This window comes from Talpa occidentalis, unplaced genomic scaffold (assembly GCF_014898055.3).
Source record: "Talpa occidentalis isolate TD23 unplaced genomic scaffold, MPIMG_talOcc4v2.1 talOcc4.8, whole genome shotgun sequence".
In the NCBI taxonomy this organism is placed as follows: Eukaryota; Metazoa; Chordata; class Mammalia; order Eulipotyphla; family Talpidae; genus Talpa; species Talpa occidentalis.
In genome coordinates, this window is record NW_023605194.1 from 42,057,088 (window position 1) to 42,084,986 (window position 27,899).

The 27,899-nt window shown below is 37.7% G+C and overlaps 1 protein-coding gene across 1 annotated transcript; it reads right to left on the reverse strand.

Moving 5' to 3' along the window:
* Window positions 1-1,611: 1,611 nt before the first annotated feature.
* On the reverse strand, window positions 1,612-27,850 carry OIT3 (oncoprotein induced transcript 3). The gene is made up of 9 exons (XM_037496127.2): window positions 27,720-27,850; window positions 22,671-23,045; window positions 21,785-21,892; window positions 16,575-16,697; window positions 12,555-12,677; window positions 10,371-10,531; window positions 7,828-8,243; window positions 3,601-3,700; window positions 1,612-2,170 (listed from the first exon to the last, which is right to left on the reverse strand). The coding sequence occupies exons 1-9, from the start codon at window positions 27,778-27,780 to the stop codon at window positions 1,997-1,999; spliced, it is 1,641 nt and encodes a 546-aa protein (XP_037352024.1). The 5' UTR covers window positions 27,781-27,850; the 3' UTR covers window positions 1,612-1,996.
* Window positions 27,851-27,899: the final 49 nt, after the last annotated feature.

The window sequence follows — 27,899 nt, forward strand, 5'->3', positions numbered from 1 at the left end:
CTGTCTATCTTGGGGATGGTGGTGTTGCAGTTGTATCTCATCCTTTCCTGCAAAAGTTTGGACACCACAAAGCAGGAGAAAGGAAAAATTGTTATACAGCTGAAAGGTGAATCCTGTCCTCTGAGGAGAATTGGAAAAAAGACATGGCGTGTCTCTAACCTTTAACAATGATGTCTCCAAGCAAAACACATTTGCCTGGAAATTCAATTCTTAAAGACTAAAATACTGGGATTCCTGGACTTGATAATTATATTCGTATGTGAACTACTGAAATGTCCAGTCATTTGGGAGGCAATGACTTTCCTCTGGTTCATAGTTCAGTTTCCAGTAAGCATCTCACATTTAATAAAGTACACTTTTTAGAAAATTTGAAAAGAGATGAATGAATTCCATTATCACCAATATGCTTCCATTTCACTTAGAAGAAAACAGAACCCAATCTGGTAAGTTCTACCAATGATAAAGATTTTCACTGGTGCTATAAATAGATAAACACAGGTGGTCAAAGTCAAAGACTTACCTGATTAAGGCCAATGGAAAGAGAAGTCAGATGGAATTAGGCCTCTGAGATTCAATTTTTCCCTTCTGTGAACTATTTCTGTTGATGATCCTAATTACTTAATGATGTTAGTATCATGTTAAAACCTAAGAAGTACTTTGTAAAAATTGCCACTGAAGACAGCTAGGAAAAGTTCATGAAATCTGAGGCAGTGAAAGACAGTGGTCAGACTACAAATAGTGGTTCTCAGCCCTGACTGCAGATTAGAATCACCTGAGGAGCATTAAAACAACAACAAAAACCCAACCACAAAGACTCCGGGGGTAGTATCTACATATTGGTATTTTATAAGCACTCCCGGAGTGATTCTGATGAACTGTGAAGGCTGAGGCACGCTAAGGTCAGGGATTGACAAAATCCCACACCTGTTTTCATAAACTTATTGGAACACATTTGTCTATGGCTGTTCCTTTGCTTTGAGCTAAAATGAGTAGTTCTGACAACCATACGACCCAGAAAGACTAAAATATTTACCATTTGGCCCTTTACAGAAAAAGCCAGCCATCCCCAATCTAGATCATTTTCTCTTTTCACTTCTTTTTTTACTAATTCTACTGATTCAATTAAGAACTGTTGGTCATAGATATATCTAAAAAGATAAAGAAAAACTGTTTTCTATGTAGACCTATAAAATTAAATGGCATTATAAGAAATTGGATTTAACTATAGCTAGAATATATCTAAGGGTTTATGATATTTATTTCCATAAAATTTACTAAACACTTACAAAATAGAGCATGGTATATAATTTTATGCCTTTTTCTATTGTGTTAGTTTGAGGGGATAAAAATACCAAAACAGGGCATATGATACCAAATTTTAATTTTGCCTACAGTTCAGCCATTGAACTCTTCAACTGATTTTAATGAATTTAACGGAAAATATGTCACTTAAGACAATATAAAAACATCAAAAGGTAATACTATGAAAGAGAAAAACCAAACAGTATTTTTTAGTACACACTTATACTGATAAATTTCCAAATCCCTATAACTATTCTGTGTTTGAATTGAAATTTCAATTACTTACATATTTAAGGAATCATTGGGTATTTAAGTGATACTTTCAAACAACTATTTCATTTTTTTAAGTTCTTAATTTGAAATATTATACACGATTTCTGATTTCAGTGGTCCTACTGCATCCTATATATATTTTGTCATAGGAGAGAAATGGGGCAGCTGTTTCCTGCATGAATATAGCTTTTGACCTAGGAGGATGAAGCCCCTCCTGGGTCAGGTTGGTCAGCCATGAGGTGACCTTTCCTGACTCAGCCATTAAGCTGATCGAGTCAGTCCTAGGAGTTTATGGAGAACCACAGTATGAGGTTTAAAGAAGCTCAGTGTTCTAGGGTATCAACTAATGTTCTCAAAGGGCTTGGGGAGAAGTTCCAAAGAGGTGAGCAGCACGAAACCAGGACTCAGGTGTTGGGTCGTCCTACTCTTCCCAGTCGATGCTGATTGGGCCACCTATCAGCATCTGGCTGTGTGCACCAGCTGTGTCCTCTCCTTCTACTGCCTCCCGACGCATTCTCTGGTGGCAGCCCTGGGCACAGCGGGAGCGCTCATCCAGCATTCCACAGACAAGGACCCGGCAGTGCAAAAACACTTCCTGGAAAGATGTAATGAAAATTAACAAAACAATGCTAACAGCTGCCACTTGTGAGACCTGACTGAAAGCCAGATACCATACCAATATTTTACATATATTATCTGATTTTATGTAAACAGCAATCTTTGAGGTAAAGATTCTTATCCGCATTTTACAGGTGAGGAAATTGTGCCTTACAGAGGATAAGGAACTTGCCTAAAATCACACATTTAGTAATGATGTGGCAAACACACTGAGTCCCATGGGTGTAAAATTAAAAACTCTACATCCATAACCTCTGCCTTTGAACAAGCACAGGAGATACCTTTGTGAAGGCAACAGGTAATAGTGGAAACATCTTCACATCAAGCTCTGGGAACAACATTGGCTCCCCCACATTTCTGTGTAAAATACCAAGTTATTTCTCCAAGATTCTTCAGAGTAACTTCCTAAAACATGCTGCTTAGCTGAGAAGGGAGATCATGATTATCCACTACGGTTAGCAATTGTCCTGGAACTGAGATGTAGCTGGAAGGGACATGAATTCACTCAATACAGTGTGGAAAGATTGATGGTCTCTTAAAACTTCGTCTTGTTAAACGTTTCAATAAATGTGCCAAACAAAAATATTTCCATGTTAGCATAGTGTGTATATATATATATATATATATAGCCCCTTTTCTATACAATCTCATAACTTCTTTGTACATACATTTTAAAAAGTTGCATATTGAATATGCATGTAAATTGTTACAATTTTTTCATAGATCTTTTTTCTGTTTATTAGTTTAATAACTGCTTAACATTGCATTAATTAACATATTGTTTGGGTTCTTTTCTACCCCCTAAAACAATGCTCTATAAAAACATCCAATAAATCTTGTTTTTCTTTTTTGTTGCTTGTTTTTGAGAAGCTGTCAGAACTGAAACTCTTAGATAAAAGAACAAAATGATTTTATGGTTATTATTTCATATTCTTGCAATTTTCCATAAAGATGTCTGTATATTTCTGTTTATTTCCTTTTATAAACTTGCAAAGCTATGATTTATACCTTCTGTAAACCTAATATTCATAAATGTCTTATAATTGTTTTAATTGCATTTTAAGCACTGTTTTTACTGAACATTTCACTATTTGTCATTTCTGTGAATTTTTTGTCCTTATCACTTGCTGTGTGGCCACCATACCAGCTTTTTCAAACATACTTTGCTACAGGATTTTAAATTGTAATCATATAGTATTTTCTTTGAACAGGAACAGCTATTTTATTGGAGGAGGGAGCAGCTAATTGTGACATTCTTGAAAGTGTTAAGCTGCTAGATGACTAGTTTTACAATATTTTTCAGAGATAATGCAGATTCTGACTATGAGTTTGTATAACGTCAGTAAATTGGGACACTAAGGAAGGTTCAGGTGGAGGTGAGTTACAAGGTAAAGGTGTTCTGCTCACCTTGTGGTCTTTCCCCACAAACTTGAAGACTGGGACCTGGAAGTGCTTTGCTAGATGATCCCGCGACGTGTACTGCTTTACTGAGTCATCTGAAACACAGCTGAAAGTAGGACAGGGCAGCGCATAAGACTTGATTATTTAAACAGAGGTGGAAAAACAATCCAGTCCAAGGGGAAGCAAACTGGGTGGAGGAAGCTGGGCTGCACTCAAGCATGCTGAGAATGAAGGGAGTGTGTAATTCTTTTCCTGGGAAGGCATCTTCAGACTCAGCCCTGCTCATTAACAATGTCTGTCCCATTTCAACGGCTATACCACAAAACTGGGCACAAGGACCTCTTACTAAATCAATGTAATGAAGTATTATCAACAGAAAATGTAATTCAAAGATACCTTTTCTTAGAGGATCTGTATTTTCATTTACTGAAATGCATTTCATGTATTTCATTTCATGAAATTCTGAATTAATGTGCTTTACTATTGGTTTTAGAAGACTATAAAATTTATAATTAGTTAATGGACACTAATTTTTGAGGGTATTCAAAGGTGAGCAACCCTAATTCATGCATCAAAAAGCTGTGTTAAGATCTAAGTTTCTTAGAGAATAACTGGTTCTTTTGGGAGAAAATCTTTGCAATTATTTTAGTTCCTCTTCCCAAATTTAATGCTAAACTGTATTTTGATAGGGTTTGGGGTTGTAATCTCAGGTCTATTGCTTGAAGTAAAACTCCAAGAGTCACCTCAGGGTTTAGCTGGGAGAAAAACAGTGTTACTTACTCTCCAGGTTGAGGTGAAGATTAAGTCTTTTCTCTTTCAAGGTCAAGGGTTGAGCTCGTATTATCTTTTCCATTCTGAATTCTAAAGCACTTTTTTTCTGGGTATAATTTCCTTTTTATGGATTCCTAATAGTTCCTGTCTACAAAGCCAGGAAAAAGGGGGGAACTAAATATAAAAGTCTATGAGACTGGATACTTGCTTCACACTTACAGATCACTTTCTAGCTCATTGCTAATTGCTGTTTCAGTGAAGTTGAAAAATCCAATAAAACTATTTTTAAAAAAGGCATCCTGACTTGCATTACTACTGGTACTTTTCCTTCTGAACAGGATCCAAACATGTAATTTGGTTTCTGTTGTTTCTTGTATTTATGTACTCATTTTCTTTTTCAAGACATAAAATTAATATATACCATCTTCCAATTATGTTCTATAATAAATATTTATTGCATATATAATCTGCATAGGGTACTCTGCTGGGTACCACAGAGGCTATAAAGATGATTAATATGGTCTATGATGGCAAAGATTTTATAGCTCAGTATCTATGATAATAGTAACACTATATTAAAATGGTACTTTCCACCTAGGTGTCTAAGCATTTTCAACATATCTTTACCCAAAAATACTATTATTTTTCTCTAAAAGAGAAAATGAAGTAGACGGAATTGTTAGGGCAATACATTACAGACTAGAACCCAAAAGAAATTCTGACTCTCAATTTGGTGTTTGCTGTAATTAGACAATGCTTGTTCTGTCAACTCCAAGTTTATGAGCTAAGAGGAAGCAATGAAGTAGTAGTATAACAGAACCCAAAGTAGTTGATTATCTAAAACTTGTGCTATATTCAATTTTGAAATTCAATAAGTTTCTTTTTCTGAAGATTAGATTTCTAAGTCTACTTTGCTTAGGCTTATATTAAATTGTTTTGTATTCTAGGAGCATGTGCCAACTAAAACTGGAGCAGGTAAAACAGATGTGTTAAATATCAGAGGAAACCAGCCTGAATTAAGTTGAAGCTGAGGTCAGTGAATAATCAAACAATTTATAAATATAAGTAAACTGAACTATGTTTATTTTAGGGCTCTGGACTAGCCCCAAACTTATTATGATAAATTCTCATTTAATAATTCATTTGACAAATATTTTATGATCTTAACTATAGGCTAGTCACTGAGGGAGAAAAAGGAAGGTTTCTAGTTCAGGTTGGCAGGAATGAGGGAAGGGTTTATGGAACAAATAAACCTGCTAAATCTTCAGGGTCCATTAAGAATCAATCAAGATGCCCAAAAATAGATGACTGGATCAAGAAGATGTGGTACATATATACCATGGAATATTACTCAGCATTCAAAAAAGATAAACACATGCAATTTGCAGCAACATGGATGGCGCTGGAAGGGATCATGCTCAGCGAAATAAGCCAAAAAGAAAAAGAAAAATACCGGATGGTCTCACTCATAGCAGGAATCTAGAAAACTTAAATAAGGGATCAGGAAAAAGAATAACTATAAGAAAGTGAAAATCAAAATCAGCAAAAAACTATGAACCAGAGACACTTTTTGGGGGGTGGGGGCCGGGAGGGGAGGGATTGGGGTCAGAATGGGGCATGTGCAGTTGTATGGGGGAATATAAAAATAAAATTTATTATTTAATAAAAAAAAAATGCTAAACTGTACTTCATCAAAACCAAAAAAAAAAATTTGGTTTTTAAAATGCTCTGTTGAGATAATGATGTCAAGCTATGGACTGGGAGAAAATATTGTAAAACACACATTAGACATATAAAGAAAGCTGGAAACTCAAAAAAAAAAAAAAAAAGAATCAATTAAGGGAAAAAATTTTTTTTCAAGCTGAGGAAGCAACAGGTGCAGACCCTGGAGGGAATAAGGAATAATGGAGTGTAGGAATTTCCCGTAGTTTCCTTAAGCAAGAGCAGGCATTAGAGAAGGCAGAGGTCAGAGGGTGAGGCACAGTGAGTCAAGCTGAGAGTTGGATTTTACCTTGAGGGGTTATCTCACATGCACCATTAATATACTATGCATTTTGTATTTGATGGGACTATTTGCCTGTGAATTACACAGCAGACTGATATGTTTCTGAATTCTTGTCTAGGATATTTAAGCATTTTTAAAGTATCTATTTTTTTGCTATTTTGTATATGTAAAGGTCTAGAAATTAAACAGCATACCTGCTTGGAATTGTCTAAAACAAAATATAAATAGTTATTAAATGAGGGTTTGAATAACAAATATATAAATACACTTCCTAATTTTTATTGAGACTGCAGGTCACATGTTTTCCCAGAAAATGGGTTATAATTTGTCATATTCTGAAAACAGGAATCTGAGGCTAGAAGTACTCTGGCCAGGAACCAGTTAAAAATTTACTACCCCATGGAAATCAAAAGCCATTAAAAGGTTTTCAGCAGGGTTGAGTATGTGTGTGTATGTATGTATGGTGTATACACACACACACACACACACACACACACACACACACACAGATTCCTGTTTTGAGAGTCTGAGCTTTAAAAACAAAGCAGAAATTTCAGAGCCTGTATAAGTCCAGTTAGCAAAGGGCATGGACTCAAGGCACACTTGTGATGTCCTTAGACCATTTCTCTCTACATGAACTATGTCCCACCAGGCAATGAGAAAAAGGAAGACACTGATGAGATTCTATGAGTTTGGAGTGTCAGTTGCATTTTCCTGAGGTGTAAGCAATGGGTGTGCTAACTGCTAGACTTCCCATAATACCTTGAGACACCTACTGTTCTTAATCAGCAACTCTTAGGAAATATGGAAATCTCCTTTGTTATAAAACAAGCCTGGAAAAATAAACTTCATGTGATCTTTCCTCTCCTAAAATTTACCAAGTATTTCTCTCTCCTTCACTAACCAGCTCCCTTGGAGAGGAGTCCACATTTGCTTCTTCTACTTCCTCATGCCCTTGCACTTTTCAGCCTCACCAAGCGCTCATGATCTCCCCTCTCTCAGAGCAAGTTCATTCATCTTAATTTCAGCTATAAATTGGATGATTCTCTTTCCTTTATCTCTAGACCTAACCTTGTTGAGAGGTCTACTCGACATGCATTTCCAACTGCCCACTGAACTTCTCTTCCTATGTATGCTGCAGGCATTAACAATAAATTCAGTGTTATTTTTTGGAATTATCATAGTCACTATTTTCACTTCAAAGTTTGCTTTTCTACCTGTGTCCTTTCATCTCAATTAATGGTAAGTAGCCAGTCATCCAAGCTCCACCCCTTGGAGTCTTTTTGATTTCCCTTTCTCTAAGCAGTTTTTACCTTGTTATTGTCAGTAAATGATTCCTGAACTAATTAAGAGTTTGCAAGAATGCTGTGGGGTTTTAGGAAATGACTGAGTATGCTTGTGAACTTAAAGGCTGGAGGTGAACTAAGAATGAAAAATTGTAGAAGCAGCATAGTTACCCATCCCGGATAAGGTAGTACTTCAGGATCTCATCGATCTTGGAAGTGGGGGTGGCAAAGCAGCTTTCCACCAGACTTTCTAAGCCTTTCACATGCACCAAGGGCTCAATGCCAAAGTACAGGGAGTCGCGAAGCTTGAGAGTGGGCAGAGCTTCCCGGTAAGGTTCTTCAAACTCATTGTCCTTGAAGATCTCCAAAGTAAATGGGAAGATTCCATGACTGCGGCTCATGATTTCCAGTGGGGCATTTCGAAGGTTGGGAACATAGCCTTCAGAAATGGTGTACAGGCGCGGAAACTCACAGGTCACTGGGATCAGCAGTTTGCTGGTTCGGATGATGATGTCCCCACTGCTCCCTGGGGTCTGCTTGGGTAGACCTGTCACAAGGTTGCTAGCCACAATCTTGTCATTCACCACCTGAGCCAGGCCAGGGTGAGGAGAGGAAAAATATTTTATATTTATTTAATATAAATATATTTATTTAATATAAATAGTCCCTTCTTCCCTCCTTAACCTTAACATTCTCTAAATTTCTATTTACGGCAAAACACCTTAGAGATTTGGTTGCCTAAATCCGAGGCCATTTTCTTTTTTCATCGTTTCTCCTCTTTTTAGCAAAATGCCCTTACTAGTAAAGCATTTTACTGTTGTTTCATGGTCAACCCACACATTCCTTTGGAGTATTACTCATAAAACCTGAGCTATGCAGAATCAGCAACTTCAAAGCTCTGTTTTAGAAAAAAGAGCTTCTGTTTGTCTTTTTCTGGAATTCTAGACTGGGTGATCCTGCTGCAGCATGACCTTGTGCTGAACTCATCCACATGCAGACTTCAGCTACAACACTTAATGCCGATGACTTTCAGTTTTTTATCTCCAGCCTAACTTGCTTTCTTTGACTATCAGAAACACCAACTCACCATGGGGCATTTCCACTTGATTATCTACACATACAATAAAAACTTGCCTGAGGTGGGGCCACCTCCTCAAATTTCCCATGTATCCCCCCAGGTTTAATTTTCTTTCAGTTGAATTCAATAAATATTTGTTTAAGCAAATGATCACAGGTTTCTCTGCACTGATCTCCTGTAAACTGGTCCTCTCTTTTTCTATTTATCGGTATACTTCTGGTTTCACAGCAACTATGTCTGCTTAACCCCATCTCTATGGGATGAAGTCCAAAGGACTTCCCCTAGAATACAAGGCAGATCTTTAGAAGCACAGTCTACCCCCACATACTTTTCCTGTTTCCTTTTCCAAAATAAATTCCTTACCAGTGAGGCTGCACTGCCCATTTTACCTCAGAAAAAAATGTTAAGTATTGCCAATCTCTGAGCCTTGCTCACTTATTTCTGTCTAAAATGCCTTGTTGGGCCTCCCCTGGTGGCACAGTGGTTGAGCTCTGGGCTGCGAAGCTGCCCGCAGCCTCTGCAGCGCTGGATCGATCCCCTAGCCACCAGCGAGTGTCCCACATGGCGCGCAGACCTCTCCTGCCGCCCACTGCTCCCCTCAGCAGTGTATTTCGTCAGTCTGCCTGTTCTGTTCACCACTCTGGCTCTGGTGAATTCTCTCACCCTCCCGCGCTTCTGACTGTACCCATTGCTTGCATAAATAAATAAATAAATCTTAAAAATATATTAAAAAATATGCCTTCTCAGCCTTTACAAACCACACATATTCTTCCAACCCAACTCAAGTCCCACTTGTCTTGACAGATCCAGTCCCTTTCTAGACTCCTATAGTACCTCTCATCTGTATACCTCTTATTTCTATTTTATGTGTGTTGTCATGCCAAAACTACTGCATGTTCCAAAAAGTCAGGATCTTATTTCATATATCTTTCTGATTCCCCAGAACAGGACTGCACACAGATTCTTGAATGAAAGTATTTTCTTTAAGTGGAAATCAAACATGCCCATAAACACATGAAGGCAAATGTTCCAACATGGAACAAAGAGATTAATTATTCTATTTTTTCAATAAGTTTATGGTAAAATTTAACCTTTTTTGGTCTTTATACTAAAGACCACAACGTTATCACTGAATGATAAGAGCCTAGTATCAGTGTGACTGTACTAGCTGTGGATAATACAAGAAACTAGGATGCTTTTACAACTGTCAAAAAAAAATATATATGAACATTTTACCTCCATCAGGTTCAATACTTGAAGTCATTTGCTACCTCATAAATGAACCATCATCTTTTATCAGTTGCTTTCTTCAAGTAAAAGAATTGGTCAGAGGAAATGCAGTCAGCCTCCCACTACCACTGGTGCTGTTGCACTCAGGAATATGTCTGCATATATTGGCAGAATGGGAATGTTTAAATACAGAAATTGCAGCATTCTTGTTAACTCCTTATCCTCACAGTGCCAGCATCATGGCAGATGCTCAATACCATGTTTGTTAATTGAATGACATGCAATTTTTTCAGTTCCACTCTTCTTTGTGTCTTCTGTGACACAAGCCACACCTCATACCTCTGCAACTACAGCCCAAATAACTGGCTTTTTGTCATTTCCCCAAATGTCCTCCAGGGGAACCTACATCAACCACTGTGCCACAGGTCTTGAGAGAGAAGAGGATGTTGACATGTGTGCCATTGGATATTCCTCGGCAGGAGGTATTGGTCAGGAAGAGCTCCAGACCACCGACCAGGTCCTTGGGAATGCTCACTTCAATGGTGTCCGACTTGCACAAGACAGGGACTGTGGTACAAAGGGGCTATTGTTAGAACTGGGCAACCAGAATTGGGAGAAGGGTAAGAAGGCTTCCAGGAGAAAAGATTTCCCCCTCCCACAATGTGAGCTTTTAGTACTATCCTCAAGGAAATCTATGAGACTCAAAACAAATTGGTGAATAAAACTAGGACTTACAACTCGCAAGGTTGTGGTCAAATAATGCTCCTCAAATATATTGCTCTCCAAGTCAGGAAATATGTGTTTAAGTTTCAATTCAGCAAGCATTTATTTCAAAGTATCTAACATAACTCCATGAACTGAAATAGCTAAAGGATTAACTTTTAGAACAAACATAATTTATTGGCAATACAGAAAAAACATTGCTTTGATATAGGCTTAAATTATATAATGCTACTGCTTTTGCTTTACTGTTAATTACTGTCCCATAAAAAAGATAATAAGAACAGTGGTAGTGCACTTGAGGAAGAATTCTAAATTGTCCTTGCATTGCCCAGTAAACCATAAATGCTGATAATAAATTCTACTTTAACTTTTTTTTTTTTTTTTTTTTATAGAGGCATGTTTTTTTTTTTTTATTTATTTATTTATTTGTTTTGTTTATACATGCACTGGGTACAGTCAGAAGCGCGGGAGGGTGAGAGAATTCACCAGAGCCAGAGCGGGAAGCAGAGCAGGCAGAAGGACCGAAGCACACTGCTGAGGGGAGCAGCGGGCGGCAGGAGAGGTCTGCGCGCCATGTGGGACCCTCGCTGGTGGCCGGGGAGCAGCTGGGGATCGAACCGGCGCCGCCGAGGCCGCGGGCAGCTTCGCAACCCAGCGCTCAACCGCTGCGCCACCGGGGAGGCCCTACTTTAACTTAATGTAAGAAAGATAGCTTTTCCTTAGTGTTTGCATGGATACTTCTCCAGACTGTATAATACTCTAAAATAAATACTTAAGATTACAGTCATAAATATGTGAGGATTACAGTCATAAATATGTGAGGACAATATAAATATGTAAGGACATATAACAATGGTATTAAAAAATCAGAGATAGAAGTTCATTAAATATTTGTAGGATGAATAAAATAATGGTCTAGATTTAAATAATTTAGATTTTTTTGAAAATAGTTCTCCAAGTTTTGTTGATGCTCATATTGTGAATATAGGGAGAAAAATCAGTTCCCTAAATCTTTCAACTTAATTTTATATTCTAACTATCTGTTAAAAAAGAAAAGGACTATACCAATATCTTAGGCCTCTACACTGATATTAGTTATATAACTAATAATAGAAATCAGAGGAAAAAGCAAAAAGACAATGCAAAGGAAACCATCTGATCCAGCAATCCCATTTCTGTGTACATATATCCAAAAGGATTAAAAGTAATGTCACAAAGAGATATTTAAACACCCACATTACTAGCAGCATTGCTCATAATAGTCAAGAGGAAAAAGCAACCCTCAAAAGGTAAACTGATAAACAAAATGTGGTATATACATACAGTGGACTGTTAAGGAAAAGAGATTCTGACAGATGGTACATCATGGATAAATCTTATGGATATTACTAAGCGAAATCAGTCAATCACAAAAAGATAAATGTTACAAGGTTATCTAGTCAATTTTATAGAAATAGAAAGTAGACTGGCGGTTGCCAAGGCAGGGGTACGGGAGCATGGGGAATTGTTTTTAATGTCTACAAAGTTTGGGTTTTACAAGATGAAAAAGTTCTGGAGATCTGTTATACACCAATTTGAATGTATTCAAGCGGTATCAAGTATTAGTATCAAGAATACAAACCACTTAAAATGGTTAAGATGATAAATTCATCATTTTATTTATACCACACTTTTTTTAAAGCAAAAGAAAATTAGCTTTTTGGTAATCTTTTCTCAAAAATGTTCTTTAAATGATTCCAGAGTAGAGATGTAGGGATGCACACTGCCCAGAGAACAGGTGTTCTAAGAGATAATCTTGGGTAAGGATGGCAGAGAGATTCAAGCATGGAGGAAGTATAAATCAGAGCACAGCCTGTTCAGGTACTACCTTGGCAAGTATGGTTATCCTCTGACAGCACCAAGCCCCGGGGACATTCACACTGATAACTCTTCTCAGATGCGAGGCAAGAATGGCTACAGCCACCATTGTTATTGTGACATCCTTCAATGTCTGCAATAAAAAAAAGGGGGGGGGATAATGATTTTATAATCCTCTTCCCCAAGAATTCTGGTCCTTGGTGTGAGCTTTGCATCATGGATTATACTTGACTCATCACAGTACTACTGGGCCCAAAACAGTCACTGAGACATGCAGGGAACCCACACACAAAAATGTTAATTAAATGTTACAAAGAAATATTTTACAAAATCCGCAGCTCTAACCACTTAAGCTGGTCGAGCATTTGGTAGAATGTTCTTTAATCTGGATTTGTTTAGTGTTTTTCTCATGGTTAGACCAAAGTTATGGGTTTTAGGAGGAAGACCCAAAAGTATAAATTCAACTGGATTCATCAGTCAAATGGATCTTAGTTATTTTTTAGTTGTTAGATCACCCAACTCTCCTCCCAAATTTCTAGGAACAGGAGCACTGGGGGTATGTATTTTGAGCTGACAGCACACAATAAAAATGAAGTCTGGGATAACAAACTAACAGTCTACTCAACTGAACTTTTGTGACATTCCTCAAATGAGGCTGTTTTTAAGTTTCCTTTTTTAAAGTTGTGCATTTTCAAATAACAATCAAATGGACAACAGGAAAAATTTTCAATTGAAAACTGAATAACCCTATGATTTCATAGTTAACAGAGGAAGCTAATGACGTTTGTGGGCTCTGTACATTATTTTGTAGGTCAGGGGTCATCAAATTCTGGTGTGCTGTTAAATTGTTGTTGTAAATAAAGTTTTATTGGGAACCATGCTCATTCATTCACTTATTGTATAAGGCTGCATTCTCAATACAAGGGCAGAGCTGAGTAATTTCTTTTTTTTTTTTAAAGCTATTGTATTTTATTTTATTTTTAAGATTTATTATTTATTTATTTATTTATTTATACAAGTACTGGGCACAGTTAGAAGCGTGGGAGGGTGAGAGAATTCACCAGAGCCAGAGCAGGGAGCAGAGCAGGCAGAAGGACTGAAGTACACTGCGAGGGGAGCAGTGGGCTACAGGAGAGTTCTGTGCGCCATGTGGGACCCTCCTCTGGTGGCCGGGGAGCAGCCGGGGATAGAACTGGCGCTACAGAGGCTGCGGGCAGCTTTGCAACCCAGCGCTCAACCGCTGCGCCACCGGGGAGGCCAGAGCTGAGTAATTTCAACCCATTATGTGTGGCCCGCAAAACCTAAAATATTTATTATTTTGCCTACACAGAAAAAGTTTGCTGATGCCTGTTCTAAGGGTAAGATAATGAAAAGGAATGCTTTTAAATCATATGAGATGTTAAAGGAATGATATAATCTGATTTCCACTTAAAGCTGTAATACTCAGTAAAAAAATTTGTTCTTTGGAATGTCAATAAATTAACTTGGGTTGAATTCATTTTTGTAAAATGCATAAATTTGCAATGAGTTATTCTTTGCAAAATTTGAGAGGTTACGCTACCACTTTTTAAGATTTGTACAATTAGAATAAAAATACTCCCATGGATTTTTTGGAATAGCTAAAATACTATATAAAACAGTTAGCTTATAGGATTTAAGTCTCTTAGGAATATATACCAAAATGTTTAGAATGAATGAATATATATGACCAGTAAGACAGTAGATCATTTAAATCCTTTTCCTTTCATTCTCTGCATTTTCTTTTATGAACATAATACTTTCATAATAAAACAAAACAATAAAAATTAAATTAAAAGGACTCTTATTTTAAAAAAGAAAATATAATTCTGTGATAGACTAGCTTAAGAAACAAATATATTTGGGCCAATATATCAAATCAATAAAATTTAGGGTTATAAACATAAATTTTAATCCTAAAATATAATTCATATATCAGTTTTGTCTTCTGCTAAAATATTTTTCAGTTATGATTATTAGGTTTTAAAATTATATGAGTATTAACTATAATATTTTCAATAAAATTCTCATGAATAATTACAAATGTTCCTCATGGATTATTTCATTAATATTTAAATAGGCAACCTTAATTGTATAAAATAATTAAGATTTAAGGAGGATTCAGGACATTACCGGTATTCAATAAAATTTAAAGTTCATTTAGTCTTTTCATAAGGGACAGTAGTTTAATATTCTGGTTTATAGTTACAAGGTTAATAATGCAAACTTTGTTGCATGAAATGAATTGTGAGCACTAACCATAATTTTGCCTTTTGTGGTGGTATTTTATTATTTTGACCATAACTAGAATAAAGTGAACTCTTTTTTGTAGAAGAACTGGAATGTAGGCCAGACCTGAGGGGCGGGAGAGGGCGGGGTATAGGGTACATGAAATTTATCGGGATTTTCCGCTCTCCCGCCATTAGCATTGATAATGGGCCTCTGAGGTCCTATATGCGTGCCTGATGGTGGGCACCTGAAGTAGGGTGTGGGCATGCACAGGTGGGCACACCTGGGATAAGAAGGCTGGGCCTATAAGGGTGCTGTCACGGGGATGCCAGGAGAGCAGCAGAACCAGCAGGAGTAGAAACAGTACCAGCAATGGCAGTAGCAGCAGAGAAGAGCCCTCGAGAAAACGCTAGAGAACCCAAAAAGAGTGAAAACTGGCCAGGGCTGGGAGGCCGGCACTGTAAGTGGTGTAAAATGCTCAGTGAAAACCACTGAGGACTCCAGGACTCTCCTTTACCATCTGCCTGGATCATAGAGAACCTGCTCTGTGCCTTCCTGGCATTACAGGGAGTGGGGTGAGGGGAGGGGTGAGTGGTGGTGAGAGGATTCACCAGAAGCAGTAGGGAGCAGAACAGGCAGATCTACTGAAATACACTGCTGAGGGGTGCAGCATGTGACACAGGAGAGGTCTGCTGCGCCATATGTGGGTTAGCTCCTTGGCTGGGGATTGAACTCAGGCCATGTGGTGATAGCGCTGAGACTTAACCCCTAGGCCACCAGGGAGGCCCTAAAATAAACTCTTGTAAGTATTATAGGTCTAATATGCCACATATTTGATTATCCTGGGAGGCAAATCATATGACCTCTACAAATAGTAATGTCATTTCTCTGCACATAATCTCCAATGATTTTTTAATTTGCAAATGCAAATGTACCTTAGAGAAGAAACATTATCTAAGTCTCATATAATAGTAGACAATTTCCATTTTAATTATTTGACATGCATTAACTTCATTTTATTATTTAAATCATCTAAAATGTAAACAGCATTTCTGCTATTAAAAACAGGTCATTTTCTTTATCTCCAAACAATGTATTAATCTCCAACAAATGCAAGGCATACTGTGAAAACTAACTTCATGAAAACCAGTTTCAGAGACTTCCAAGATGGTAAGACTCATCTACAGTGCTTAGTAAAAACACAGACTCTAGGGCTGATCCCACTCCATTAAACTAGTCTAAAAGAGAGAGGCCTGGGAAGGGCCCTCTATAAAAACACCCAGGTGATTCTCCTCAGCCAGGAAGTTTGCAAAACACTGCGGCTGATGGTGTATGCTATATGCTTTGGACCTCTCTTAACTTGCTACTCTGCTGTGCTCCTGGGTTCTGAAGCACAGAATCACCAAGATGTTATTTAGAAATGCAGAGCTTGGCCTGACCCCAGACCTACTGAATCAGAACCTTCATTTTAACAGGTTCCCAGATTATTCATGGGCACATTAAAGTTTAAGAACACAGAATATTTTATTTCCCAAATTAAAATGTGACTTATTGCTTCTTGTAAAATCCAAAACAGCTCCCTCCCTTAAATCTTAGAGAAAAAAGTCAATATTGAATTCCATTTGCAACATGTGTCTCCTCAATGATGATGAATCCCTTTTATAATTTCTTCACACAACTAACTTGTTAGTCTCTTTTAATGTTGGGCAGTTTCATGAATGTTAAAGAATAAGCCAGAGGCTCAGCTCAGCTCTGATGTGAATCCCTTTTTATTCCTTCTCACCTTCACAAGTCTTGCCATCACTTCTTAGCACACGGCCAACCCCACACTCACAGCGATGTGAATTTTTGAGGTTTACACAGATCTCACTGCAGCCGCCATTGTTTTGCTCACATTCATTTTCATCTGTAGAAGAGAAACCATATTACTTACTTACTACTGACAGCACAATATTTTTCCCCAGCCCCTTATCAGAATCTTCAGAGCTTGTTGAGACACTTTCCACAATCCAATACCCTCCTTTCTATCTAGTAAAATTATTTCTATCAACCTGCTCTCCTCAACCAAGTTATTTGTCCATCTGCCCCCTGCTGGAGTGGACGGCACCTAATTGCTTGCTAGTCCTTTTAAAGGGCAAAGCTATGAGGAAATGCAGTTTTATTTATTTATTTATTTTTAAAGATTTATTTAAAAAGCATAAATATTTTTAAGATAAAATGTCTTAAGAAATGTTAGATTTTTTAATGTCTTTTTTATTTTATACACTTTTTACATAATTTGTCATTTTTGCACAATGTATGCATTTTCATCTTGGTTATAGTCCCCATACAACTCCCATCCCCATTGTTTTGATCCTACTCCCACCACTCCCCCAAGTGTGTCTCTGGTTTATAGTTGACTGTTGATTTTTTTTTTTTAGATTGAAAGTCTTTTTTTTATTTTTTAATTTTAATTTTTTAAATTTTTTTATTATTTTTTAATTTTTAAACAACATTTGCTTCCCCCCCACTCCCTCAGGTTGAGTCCCCATAGAATTTCCTTCCCCAAGGCACCCGTGCACCATCACCACAGTCCCCTGTGCTCCTCCCTCCCTCCCTCTGATCCTTCTCCCTCCTTCTTCTCTGCCGTATGTCTCTGATTTATAATTGTCTGTTTTTGCTTTGTTGTGTTTTGTACTGTTATTTTTTTTTATACTGATGTCTTAATTGGTTCCCCTATGTTGTGCTTGTTGATTTTGATTGAAATGCATTTTTTTTGTTAACTGGGTTTGTTCACCTATTTGTTTACTTTGGTGAATCTCACTTTCTCCAGTTAAGTTCCTAAAGATTTGCTAACTAAATACAAGCTCATAAATCAACTGTAGTTTAAATGCATTAAAAGAACTTACATTGTAGAAGGAAATACCTGATGAAAATTTGTGAGGCAATTTTTTGTTATAACATGAATAATTGCCATCAAAATCTATTTGAAATATTAGAATATTCACACACTGCACTTAAGCAATAATTGTTAACCTTTTCAAGACTCTGATGAAAGATAATAGACCCTTGCTATTAAAAAAATTGCACAGTTTCCAAAAAAAGGGGAAAACTTAGTAACTAAATTTGTCATGTCCTTGGATACAGGATATATGCCAGGGATCAGGGTTTAAACTTCCAAAAAATGACAGGAAGCATGGTCTTGGGTCTAGAAGAGATGAACTAAAAGAGAAATCTGCTTAAATCCAGGACCTCAGAAAAGATGTCACCACAATGAAATGGGGAGTAGAAGATCTTTGCTCCAAGGCCCAGAGAAGCAGCAGAATGACCAGAGAAGCTCTCTGCCTGAGGTTCTAGGAGAGAGAAAAGCTTTCATAAATGTAGAAGCCCTAAGTTGCTCCCTGCTATGGCTGAAATTTGAACTTATACTTTTCATACAGTGTGAGGATCTTGTAGCTGAAAATTTGGCATGAACTGGTGAACCGTCTGTGTGCCTGTTCCAAGCATTTGAGAAACAGCTCTGTAGTAAAACATCCACAAACAAGTGATAAGAGTGGAATCCCACAGGAAACAAGTACTACAGATGTTTGCAATTAAATACTACACATGAAGAAATAATCCACTATGAGAGAAAGAGCTGCGAGATAACAAACAGGAGGCTTTGAATTGAAAATAATGGAACAATCCAGAAAAAGCCACAATCAAAGATTTTTAAAAAGTTTAAGGATAGTAACCAAAATGACAGAAGTGTGTAAAAAGACAACACAGAACTGAAAACAAGAAAAGACATATAAGATTGTATAAATGAAAAATGTAGCAAGGAAGATTTGAATCTATCAGGGCCTCTTGCTCCCCTGCCTTCACTGCATTGCCTGGAAAGCAGATGGTCAGACACTAGCCGCCTTCCTGGAAGTGGCCACAACACAGCCTGTGTCCAGACCCTTTCCAAGCCTGAACTGCTTACCTTGTCATCATTTTTTTTTTTTAAATACTACTTAAGTCATTGTTATTTTGGGTTTATTGTTCTTTTACAGCCTAACCTAGATAATCGATGCCTCAGCAATTCCACTTTTAAGGATATACTCTAGAGAAAATACCACATTTGGGGTCATATGTTATTTTCATGTTAATTTTAAGAACACACAAAATCTATATATTGTTATGGTACATACATAAATAATAAAAGCAGGGATCAGAAGAATACACACTAACTTTAAAGCAGTGATCACCCCGAGAGAGTAAGCAAGGGAAGTGAGATGGAATGAGGTAGTTTTACTTGTATCTTCAAAGTTTTATTCTAAAAAAGTGAAGAAAAATTGAACTGTAGTTAAATCTGGGTACATATGTGTCAGTTATATTATTTTCCTATATGCTTCTCTTTGCAAGAAAAAAAATTACGTAATTTAAAATAATTAAAATTAAATTTTAAATAATTAAATTCATGTCACTTTTAAAGTGAAAGCTAAATGAAAATTGGCACATGTACATAAACACATTGTCTCTAATTTCAGGAAATTAATGATCTCTGTGTAACCAATACACACCCTAGGTAGGAATGGGGGAACTATTCCCTATGTATTAATAAAGATGTCCAAGATAAATCTTTAAGCAAGAGATGTACATGGTGTGTACCATATGTGACATTTGGTGTGAAAAAAGGGGGCCGTAAATACACATACATATTTGAATTTTTATGTCTGCCTAAAGAAACCCTGGAAGCATACATAAGAAAATAACACAAGAGTTTGCTTGAGATGGGGTTAGAAAAGCAGGAACAAATGGGGGAAAGTGAGTTAAACATCTCACTGTATACCTTTCACACTGTTTAATTTGGGAACCACATACTACATTACCTTTTCAGAAGTTATATTATTATTTTTATCTTTTCATTATAGATTTATTGAAAATAAGCATACCTGCATTATTGAGAGCCTTCTTTTAAAGTTGCAGAGATTGGGCCTCCCCGGTGGTGCAGCGGTTGAGTGCTGGGTTGTGAAGCTGCCCGCAGCCTCTGCAGCACCGGTTCGATCCCCGGCTGCTCCCCGGCCACCAGAGGAGGGTCCCACATGGTGCGTAGACCTCTCCTGCCGCCCGCTGCTCCCCTCAGCAGTGTGCTTCAGTCCTTCTGCCTACTCTGCTCCCCACTCTGGCTCTGGTGAATTCTCTCACCCTCCCATGCTTCTGACTGTACCCAGTGCTTGTATAAACAAACAAACAAATAAATAAATAAAAATAAATCTTTAAAAAAAAAATAAAATTGCAGAGATTTTTGAATGATAGTGTTGAGCCTATAACTGTTTACATAACTTCCTATTATTATAGGAAAAATATACTTTCCACTTACGGTTGTAAACCAACTGCCTTTCAGAAGTTATAGTAAAACAAAAACAAAGAAATGACTGAACATATCGTACCTTAAAATGAAGTAAAATATTTTTCCAACAGACTCATGTGTATGTGTGTAGGTGAGAAATGTGGGGGAGATGATAGGAACCATAGTCTCCCATGCTCTAAACCTTTCAGCATTAAATCACACAATCAAGATTGATGATGTCAGAGCCCTAATAGCACTTAGGGGAGGGTGTAAAGACACTCAGTGGGGTTCATTAGTGCCTAAAGACACTCAGTGGGGTTCATTAAGGAGACTAAAGAACATAAAGCTTTTCTAAAATAAGCTGTTTATATCCCTTTTACCCTAAGCCATTGTCCCATTCTGACCTTATTACTGTTCTTGCGGCAGCAGGCATGGGGGCAGTCATTCCCTGTCTAGATTTGTTTAAAATCTATTTGAGCCTGAATACCAAAAGCATCATATTATCAAAGGAGAGAGAAAAGATCTTCAATCTTAGGTTTTTCAAATCTATTTTCTTTCAGTTATAGACAACAAAACGTGCATTTAAGTAGACAACTCTGGATTTTCTACAAATAATCTGACTTCCCTTTCTCGCTACTGAGAAACCAAAATTATATTTGTGAAGCTGGAGAAGTATATATCCTGAGCTAATTCTGGACCAAACCTATCCAATATAAATAAATACAAAGCAGGCCACAAATAAATGTTTAAATTTTCTAGTAATCATATTAAAAATGTGTTAAACCAAAATCTTAAAAAATATTAAAAGAATGAGAAACTTACTAAAATTAAAATTAATTTAAAATATTTATTTCATTTAATCCAATATGCCAAAATATTTTATTTCAATATATAATTAATATTGAAATTATTGAGATTTTTAAAATACTTTTTTTACTTGTCTTCAAGTATTTGTAGCATGTCTCACTTTGAAAGCTAAATTTTTATATGATCTGTATATAGATCATATACCAGAGTCATAAAATTTACTTTTGCTTACTCAAGTTGTCTCAAACATTTTTAGTTTTCCAGTGACTGAAGCAAGCATCAATTTTTTATTATTCAGTAAAATGAAAATTGAGTTTTCAGTTACTCTAGTTACATTTCTTTTTTTTTTTTTAGAGGCATGTTTTATTTATTTATTTGTTTGTTTGTTTTGTTTATACATGCACTGGGTACAGTCAGAAGCGCGGGAGGGTGAGAGAATTCACCAGAGCCAGAGCCAGAGTGGGGAGCAGAGCAGGCAGAAAGACCGAAGCACACTGCTGAGGGGAGCAGCGGGCAGGAGAGGTCTGCGCACCACGTGGGACCCTCCTCAGGTGGCCGGGGAGCAGCCGGGGATCGAACCGGCGCTGCAGAGGTTGCCGGCAGCTTCGCAACCCAGCGCTCAACCACTGCGCCACCGGGGAGGCCCTACTCTAGTTACATTTCAATCTTCTATAACCATGCATGGCTATTATATCGGACAGCACAATTCTAGACTAGCCAAAACATGACATAAATTTGGTTTGATGCTTTAGTTGTGAACTGAAAAGACAAACACCATTCCAAGTGCTCAAAGACACAAACTGGAAAAATGATGGAGCTCTGAGTCAGGAAGAGTTTTAGATTTGTCCCTTAACCCTTGTAGTACCATCTGTACTTGAAGATTAATCTCTTACCAAGGCATGTCTGCCTGTCAGGGCCTAGCACAGTTCCTGGAGAGCAGGTGCACTCACTGGTACCCAAGCAGCTACCATGGCAGTCCTCGTCGCAGATGTCATAAAAATCTATGGAAGGATAAAGGTGACCTTTTATGAAAGGCAGGGAACAGAGTACATTCTCACTCATGAGTTCAATCATGGAGTTTAAGTTCCTACCTAACATCAAGGGGGTTCTCATTGTTCAGGGTTTACATAATCCAGGAGTGAGAGAGTCTGTCCAGGAACAGCTTTCATTTACATCAATGATTACCAACTCCAGCTCCACAGATCCTTGGGTGGTCATAGCATTTCTGCAAATCTAAAATGTCACTAGACATCAACTTTAGACTAAATATGCATTATGTTCTACTCTTCTAAGTATTTTATTTTTAAAATGTATTCAGATTTTGATAGGATTAATAACACAGAAATTCATTTAAGTATTACTGATCTCAAGTAACTTCTTCCCATTATATGTAATTTTAAAAAATCTGTGGATACAATGTTACCATCAGGTTGTCTTATATATCTTAAAAAGTGGTTCTCCAAGACTGAAAATATGGTGGAGATTCGTGATTCAACATTGCATTTTCTAATCTTTCGTTAGAGTGGAATGATGACAAAATAAAATAGATCTGATCAAAGTTATAACTCTTTGTGCTTTCTATTAATTTAGGAATTTTTCAGAAATCTAAGTACAGGTCTCAGAAATCACAATCTGCAGGTATAAATGGCCCTAAGTCAATGGTATTCAGATTCTGAGCCACCACTATCACACTAACTGAATTTCATACAACCCTTTTCTCTTTGACTCCATTTGAAGCCTTGTGGTAGGGAGAAAAGAGAGCAGACGGAAGGTACTCACGACCACAGTAGACATGAAAGCAGACACTGGGCTTGGTCAGACGATATACATAGTAGCCTCCAGGGCAAGCTTTGACTTCCACTGTGGTGTTCCAGAGGCAACAGTTCCCGTTGAAGCTTGCACAGGCCTGGCGTTGCACAATGCCATCACCTTCTAGAGGATGGCTGCCATTGAGCCAGACAGGTGCGTGGGTTCCACAGTGGTTTTCAGGTATGCAGAAGGTGGGCATGGCATCCCCTGCCATGCCTGTGAAGCGGTACCACTCCCCATCCACATGGTTGTCACACAGAGGTGGACTGTTAGACTCATCTAATTGGTGGTCAGTGTTCCTCCAGGGCTCATTCAGGCTGATGTAAGCAGAACAAGGATCTAGAGCTGGAACAAAAAAGACATCTCAGAGGTACCTTGGGATGTTTTAGGTCACAGTGGCAACAGCCTGAATCAAACTACCTGGTCATGCATTTTTTTTTTTTTTGCATTTAAAGGAAGAAATGATCTGAAGTTCCAAAAAGTAGCTTTTTAAGATTCCTCAAATAGTCTTAAATAACTTTTCAAATCTACTCAAGGCTTAGTGTGAGCATTAGACTGAACCTTTTATCCAGAATGATCAATTGATAAGTACTCAGTTTGATAGGTTATTTAGGGAGGTTAGCATTATAGTCTCATTGAACAATGCACTTGTCAGATAATACTTTGAGTATTGTTTCACCATGGAGGTTATATTTGGCAAAATTAATTGATAAACTTGGTTTTACGAAGAAATTGACAGGACTTAGAAGGGAGCCTGAGATTTTTTTACTGAGGAAGAAGCTACGAACTATAATTTGGAGAAAAGAAGGTTGAAGTATACATACATCAGTTTTTAAAAATCTGGAACAGGTTTGTGGAAGAGGAACTAAGTATTCTGCTATAGGTACAAGAACAAATTTTAAGGGGAAGCACATCTGAACTCAGCTAACCTGTAATGGAGATGCTTATCACAGTGTGGTAAGCTTCCCAACCCTGAACATTTTCTAGAAGAATTTGGACAATCATTCGCAAGCAAAATTATAGGGGAATTTTGCACTCGCGGGATGTTTGACTTGATAATGAATGCATAAAGCTCATTTCATGGAAAAGGAAAAAGACTCAAGATACGTCAGGTGATTTGAAATCCACAGTACACTGGCAAGTAGTTACCAAAGATTCTCACGGTGAATTTTAGTATATATTCCATCAGCTAACTGAAAATATCATTAACTTTGTATATTCATGATTAGCCAGGGCATCTCTAGTTATAATAGAGCAAAATTCCTCAAGCATATGTTTTTAGTACTTAAATTGTATGGGCAGATAACTCATCAAAACATTTTAATGACTAAAGACACCCATATCCCCAATATTCTCATTGCCTTCCTCAATTCCAGGGAAACATTGAATTAATATAGGCAAAGAATCTACAAAACTAAAAAACTCTAGGCAACAGTACTGATCAGAGAGAACTATTTTTCTTAATGCATGTGAGGCTGATTTAATGGACAATGTAAATGGGGAATTCACTTTAAGGCAGATATATTTGGTGGACAGAATACTGAATAATAATTAAATATAGATGGTCCACCATCATAAAATCTAAATTGTCTAGAAAATATTTTGGATTTTTCTAATCTATATTTCAAACTCAAGTTTACTCTAAACTTCAGTCACATGTAGAGGAGGGTGTAGTCTAGTGCTAATGATATCAAGAAGAATATGATAGTTTGGGATAGGAAATAAGTATGATATTGCTTTTTCTGGAAATTATGCATTTGCAAAGTTGCACAGGGCAGGAGCAATCCTCTCCTTTAAAATGTCCTGGAGGCATTCCCACTGAGCTCTCAACCATAGTTTGATATCAAAGGGGAAAAAAATGTCCTTATACAGACTCCCTCCCTACTCAAAAGGGAAAAATTTCCTCACTGGCTCCTAGCTGTGGTTTTTTTAAGAAGCAAATCTTCTAGGGCAATTTCACAAGTGATTATAAATTCATAGAAATATTTGGTTTATCTCCTTGACTCTACTTTTATAAGGAATGGTTAGGTACTCAACTTCTAATGACTTTTACAGAAGTTCCTAAACTTCCCTCAATAACTATTTTATGATTTGTAAAGTTTTTCCTTAAATTTAAATGTTATTTCTCAAAAGTTCACTTCCTTTCCTATTGTAGAGGAGATAAAAACAAGAGATAATTGCTGACTATCTTTGCTATAATAAAAAAGTTACCCACTCAATATTTTATTAAATATTTCACTCTGCCCTCCTTTAAAGGCAGTAATTCACTTCTTTTAATAATCCAAATAGTGAGGTTAATTCCTGTTTTCAATCTCAATGTGGGACCCTTAAACTGGCATTATGCATATTGCACACCACATTGCTGACATACACTCTTCAAATGGAAAGTTTCAAAAAGAACAGTTTTTTTTATTTGGTTCCCCTATATTCCTGCTGTAAGCAAAACCATCCAATATTTTTCTTTTTCCTTCTGGCTTATTTCACTGAGCATAATTCCTTCTAGTTCCATCCATGTTGCTGCGAATGGCATGAGTTTATCTTTTTTGATTGCTGAATAATATTCCATTGTGTATACATGGCACATCTTGATCCAGTCATCTATTTTTGGGCATTTGAGTTTTTTCTAGGTTTTACCTATTGTAAATAGTGCTGCAATAAACATAGGTCTACAGTTGTTTTTTTGAATCAATGATTGTTTAAAAATGAACAATAATGTAAAAAATATATAAAAAAATAAATATTTGGTATGTAGTGAAAAAAAAATAGTTTTGTGAGTTCCCTTCAACATTCCAGGAAGGGGTCCTCTGCCTTCCAGAAAACTCCTTAGCCTTTACTAGGATGCCAGCCTTTCCTTTACCCTACTGCTTCCCACCCCCGTGCATCCAGAGTCGGTGCCTCATGGCTGTTAGGCAGAGAAGTAACATCACCCTCCAGTCCTTCCCAGGGTCTGCAGACAGTCCTCAGCTCCAAGTCCCCAACCCTGCAAATGCTGGTTGACTTGTTGCTGCTGATTGTCCCCACTTGTCTCTGCATCCACCGACTGGATCTGAATGCTCTCCTCCTTCTTCCCCTCTCCTAACCTCCAGACCCCCTTGCTTACTCACCCACTCTCTTCCACCCCACTTCCCTGCATCCTCTCCTTTCTCACCCCTCCTTCCACCTGCTTTTCTCTCACATCCCCTAGCCTCCCCAGGCAAGCTACTCCTCTCCCAAGTCCCTGCCCAACCCCCAGTTCCCAGATTCTTCCTTTATCTGGCTTCTGGCTTTGAGTAAAACTTCCTAGAAGGGGAGGGGTGGAGGAAGATCTGGGGAGGGAGAAGGTGTGTAGGAGGATGGAGGAAGCACTATAGGGAGAGTAAGCAAGAAGAGTGGGAAGAAAGGAAGTGGGAATTGATGGGGGGTGGGGGAAAGAGGACCTAGCTTGAGCTACCCTTAGGTCTTGGCAGCAGATACATGGTGGTTAAACTTAACTCAGGCCAATTTTTTTTTTAAAGTTTTAATTTTATTTATTTATTTATTTATACAAGCACTGGGTACAGTCAGAAGCGCGGGAGGTGAGAGAATTCACCAGAGCCAGAGCAGGGAGCAGAACAGGCAGAAGGACCTAAGTACATTGCTGAGAACAGCAGGCACAGCAGGAGAGGTATGCGCGCCATGTGGGACCCTCACCTGTGGCCGGGGATCGAACCGGCACTGCAGAGGCTGCGGGCAGCTTTGCAGCCCAGTGCTCAACTGCTGCGCCACTGGGGAGGCCCAACTTAGGCCATTTTCAACACTATTTTCTTGAACAGTTTTATATTTATATTTAAAGAACACTTGTGAAGACAGTACAGAGTTGCCATATACCTTGAACCCAGTTTCCCCTATTATTTTTTTTAAGATTTATTTATTTATGCATACAAGAACTGGGGTACAGGCCAGAGGTGTAGGGGGTGAGAGGATTCACCAGAGACAGAGTGGAGAACAGGCAGATTGACTGAAATACACTGCTGAGGGGAGCAGCGGGCGAGTCAGGAGAGGTCTGCTGAGCCATGTGGGTAGCTCCCTGGCCAGGGATCGAACTCCTGCTGCAGTGGCTGCGGACAGCTTCATAGGCTGCATATTAACTCCTTGTGCCACCAGGGAGGCCCTGGTTTCCCCTATTATTGAGTATGTAGATCAGTGTGGTACTATCATACAATGAACCAGTGTTGATAAATTATTATTAACTCAAGCCCATAGTTTATTCAGATTTCCTTAGTTTTTATCTTTTGTGTTTCTTTGTTCCAGGATCACATCCACTATAGGATATTACATTTAGTTTTTTATGTCTTTTTAGGATCTTGAGCCCGTTTTTAACGTGTGTTCTTAAAGGCCAGAGTTACCCTGAAGAAATAAGTAGGTCAGTTAAATATTTAGCTGCTCAAAAGTGCTAAGAAAAATGTTTCTCTCCATCTCAACTTCCTCTTACCATCTCTTCCAATTAAATTATTGGAAAAAGGAAAGAAAAATTTGTTATTAACTGCAACTGAAATTTTTCTTTGCCTAGTTGACCAGTTTTGTGCCAAGATAAGGAAGGAGACAATTTATAATTTACTTGGTCTGTGTTGTATAAAGTCTTTTTTTCAGATGTCAAGACTGGAGAGGTTTGATTTAGCCAGATCTGTGCCTTTTATTGGGGACAGAACATTCAATCCCTTGTGTTCATTAAGGAAAAAACTATCCTCAACTTTAAAAGTCTTTTTTTTCTCTTAAAGTTGGAACTATAAAAGTGCCTAGAAAATAAAGAGGTTAAATTCCTTTCACAGCTATGTCAAGATGTATTTTAGCCAGCGGGAAGTTGTTGGATATGTTAGAACCATGGAAATTTTGTTTGCCCAGAAAAGAGGCTAAGTGGAATATGAAACAAATTCTCTGAAAATATATCTTATGCTATTCAAAGTATTTAAGATGCTGGAATCCAGCCTCTTAATAATAGGTATATAATACAAATTCCTAATCCAAAAAGTATATTGTGCCAAATACTTGACACAGACTCACCCATTGGTGACACAGGCATGATTGTGATGAAGAGGCAAATGAGAAGCAGGAACTGGGGCATCCTTCTGGGCCAGGCACCAGGAACAGACTGGAAAATTCTCTTAATACCAGTTTTCCTTTGTCCTCTTCTTTTTCAAGCACTAAAAAAAAAAGTCCTCTTGACTTTTATGGACACTTTTC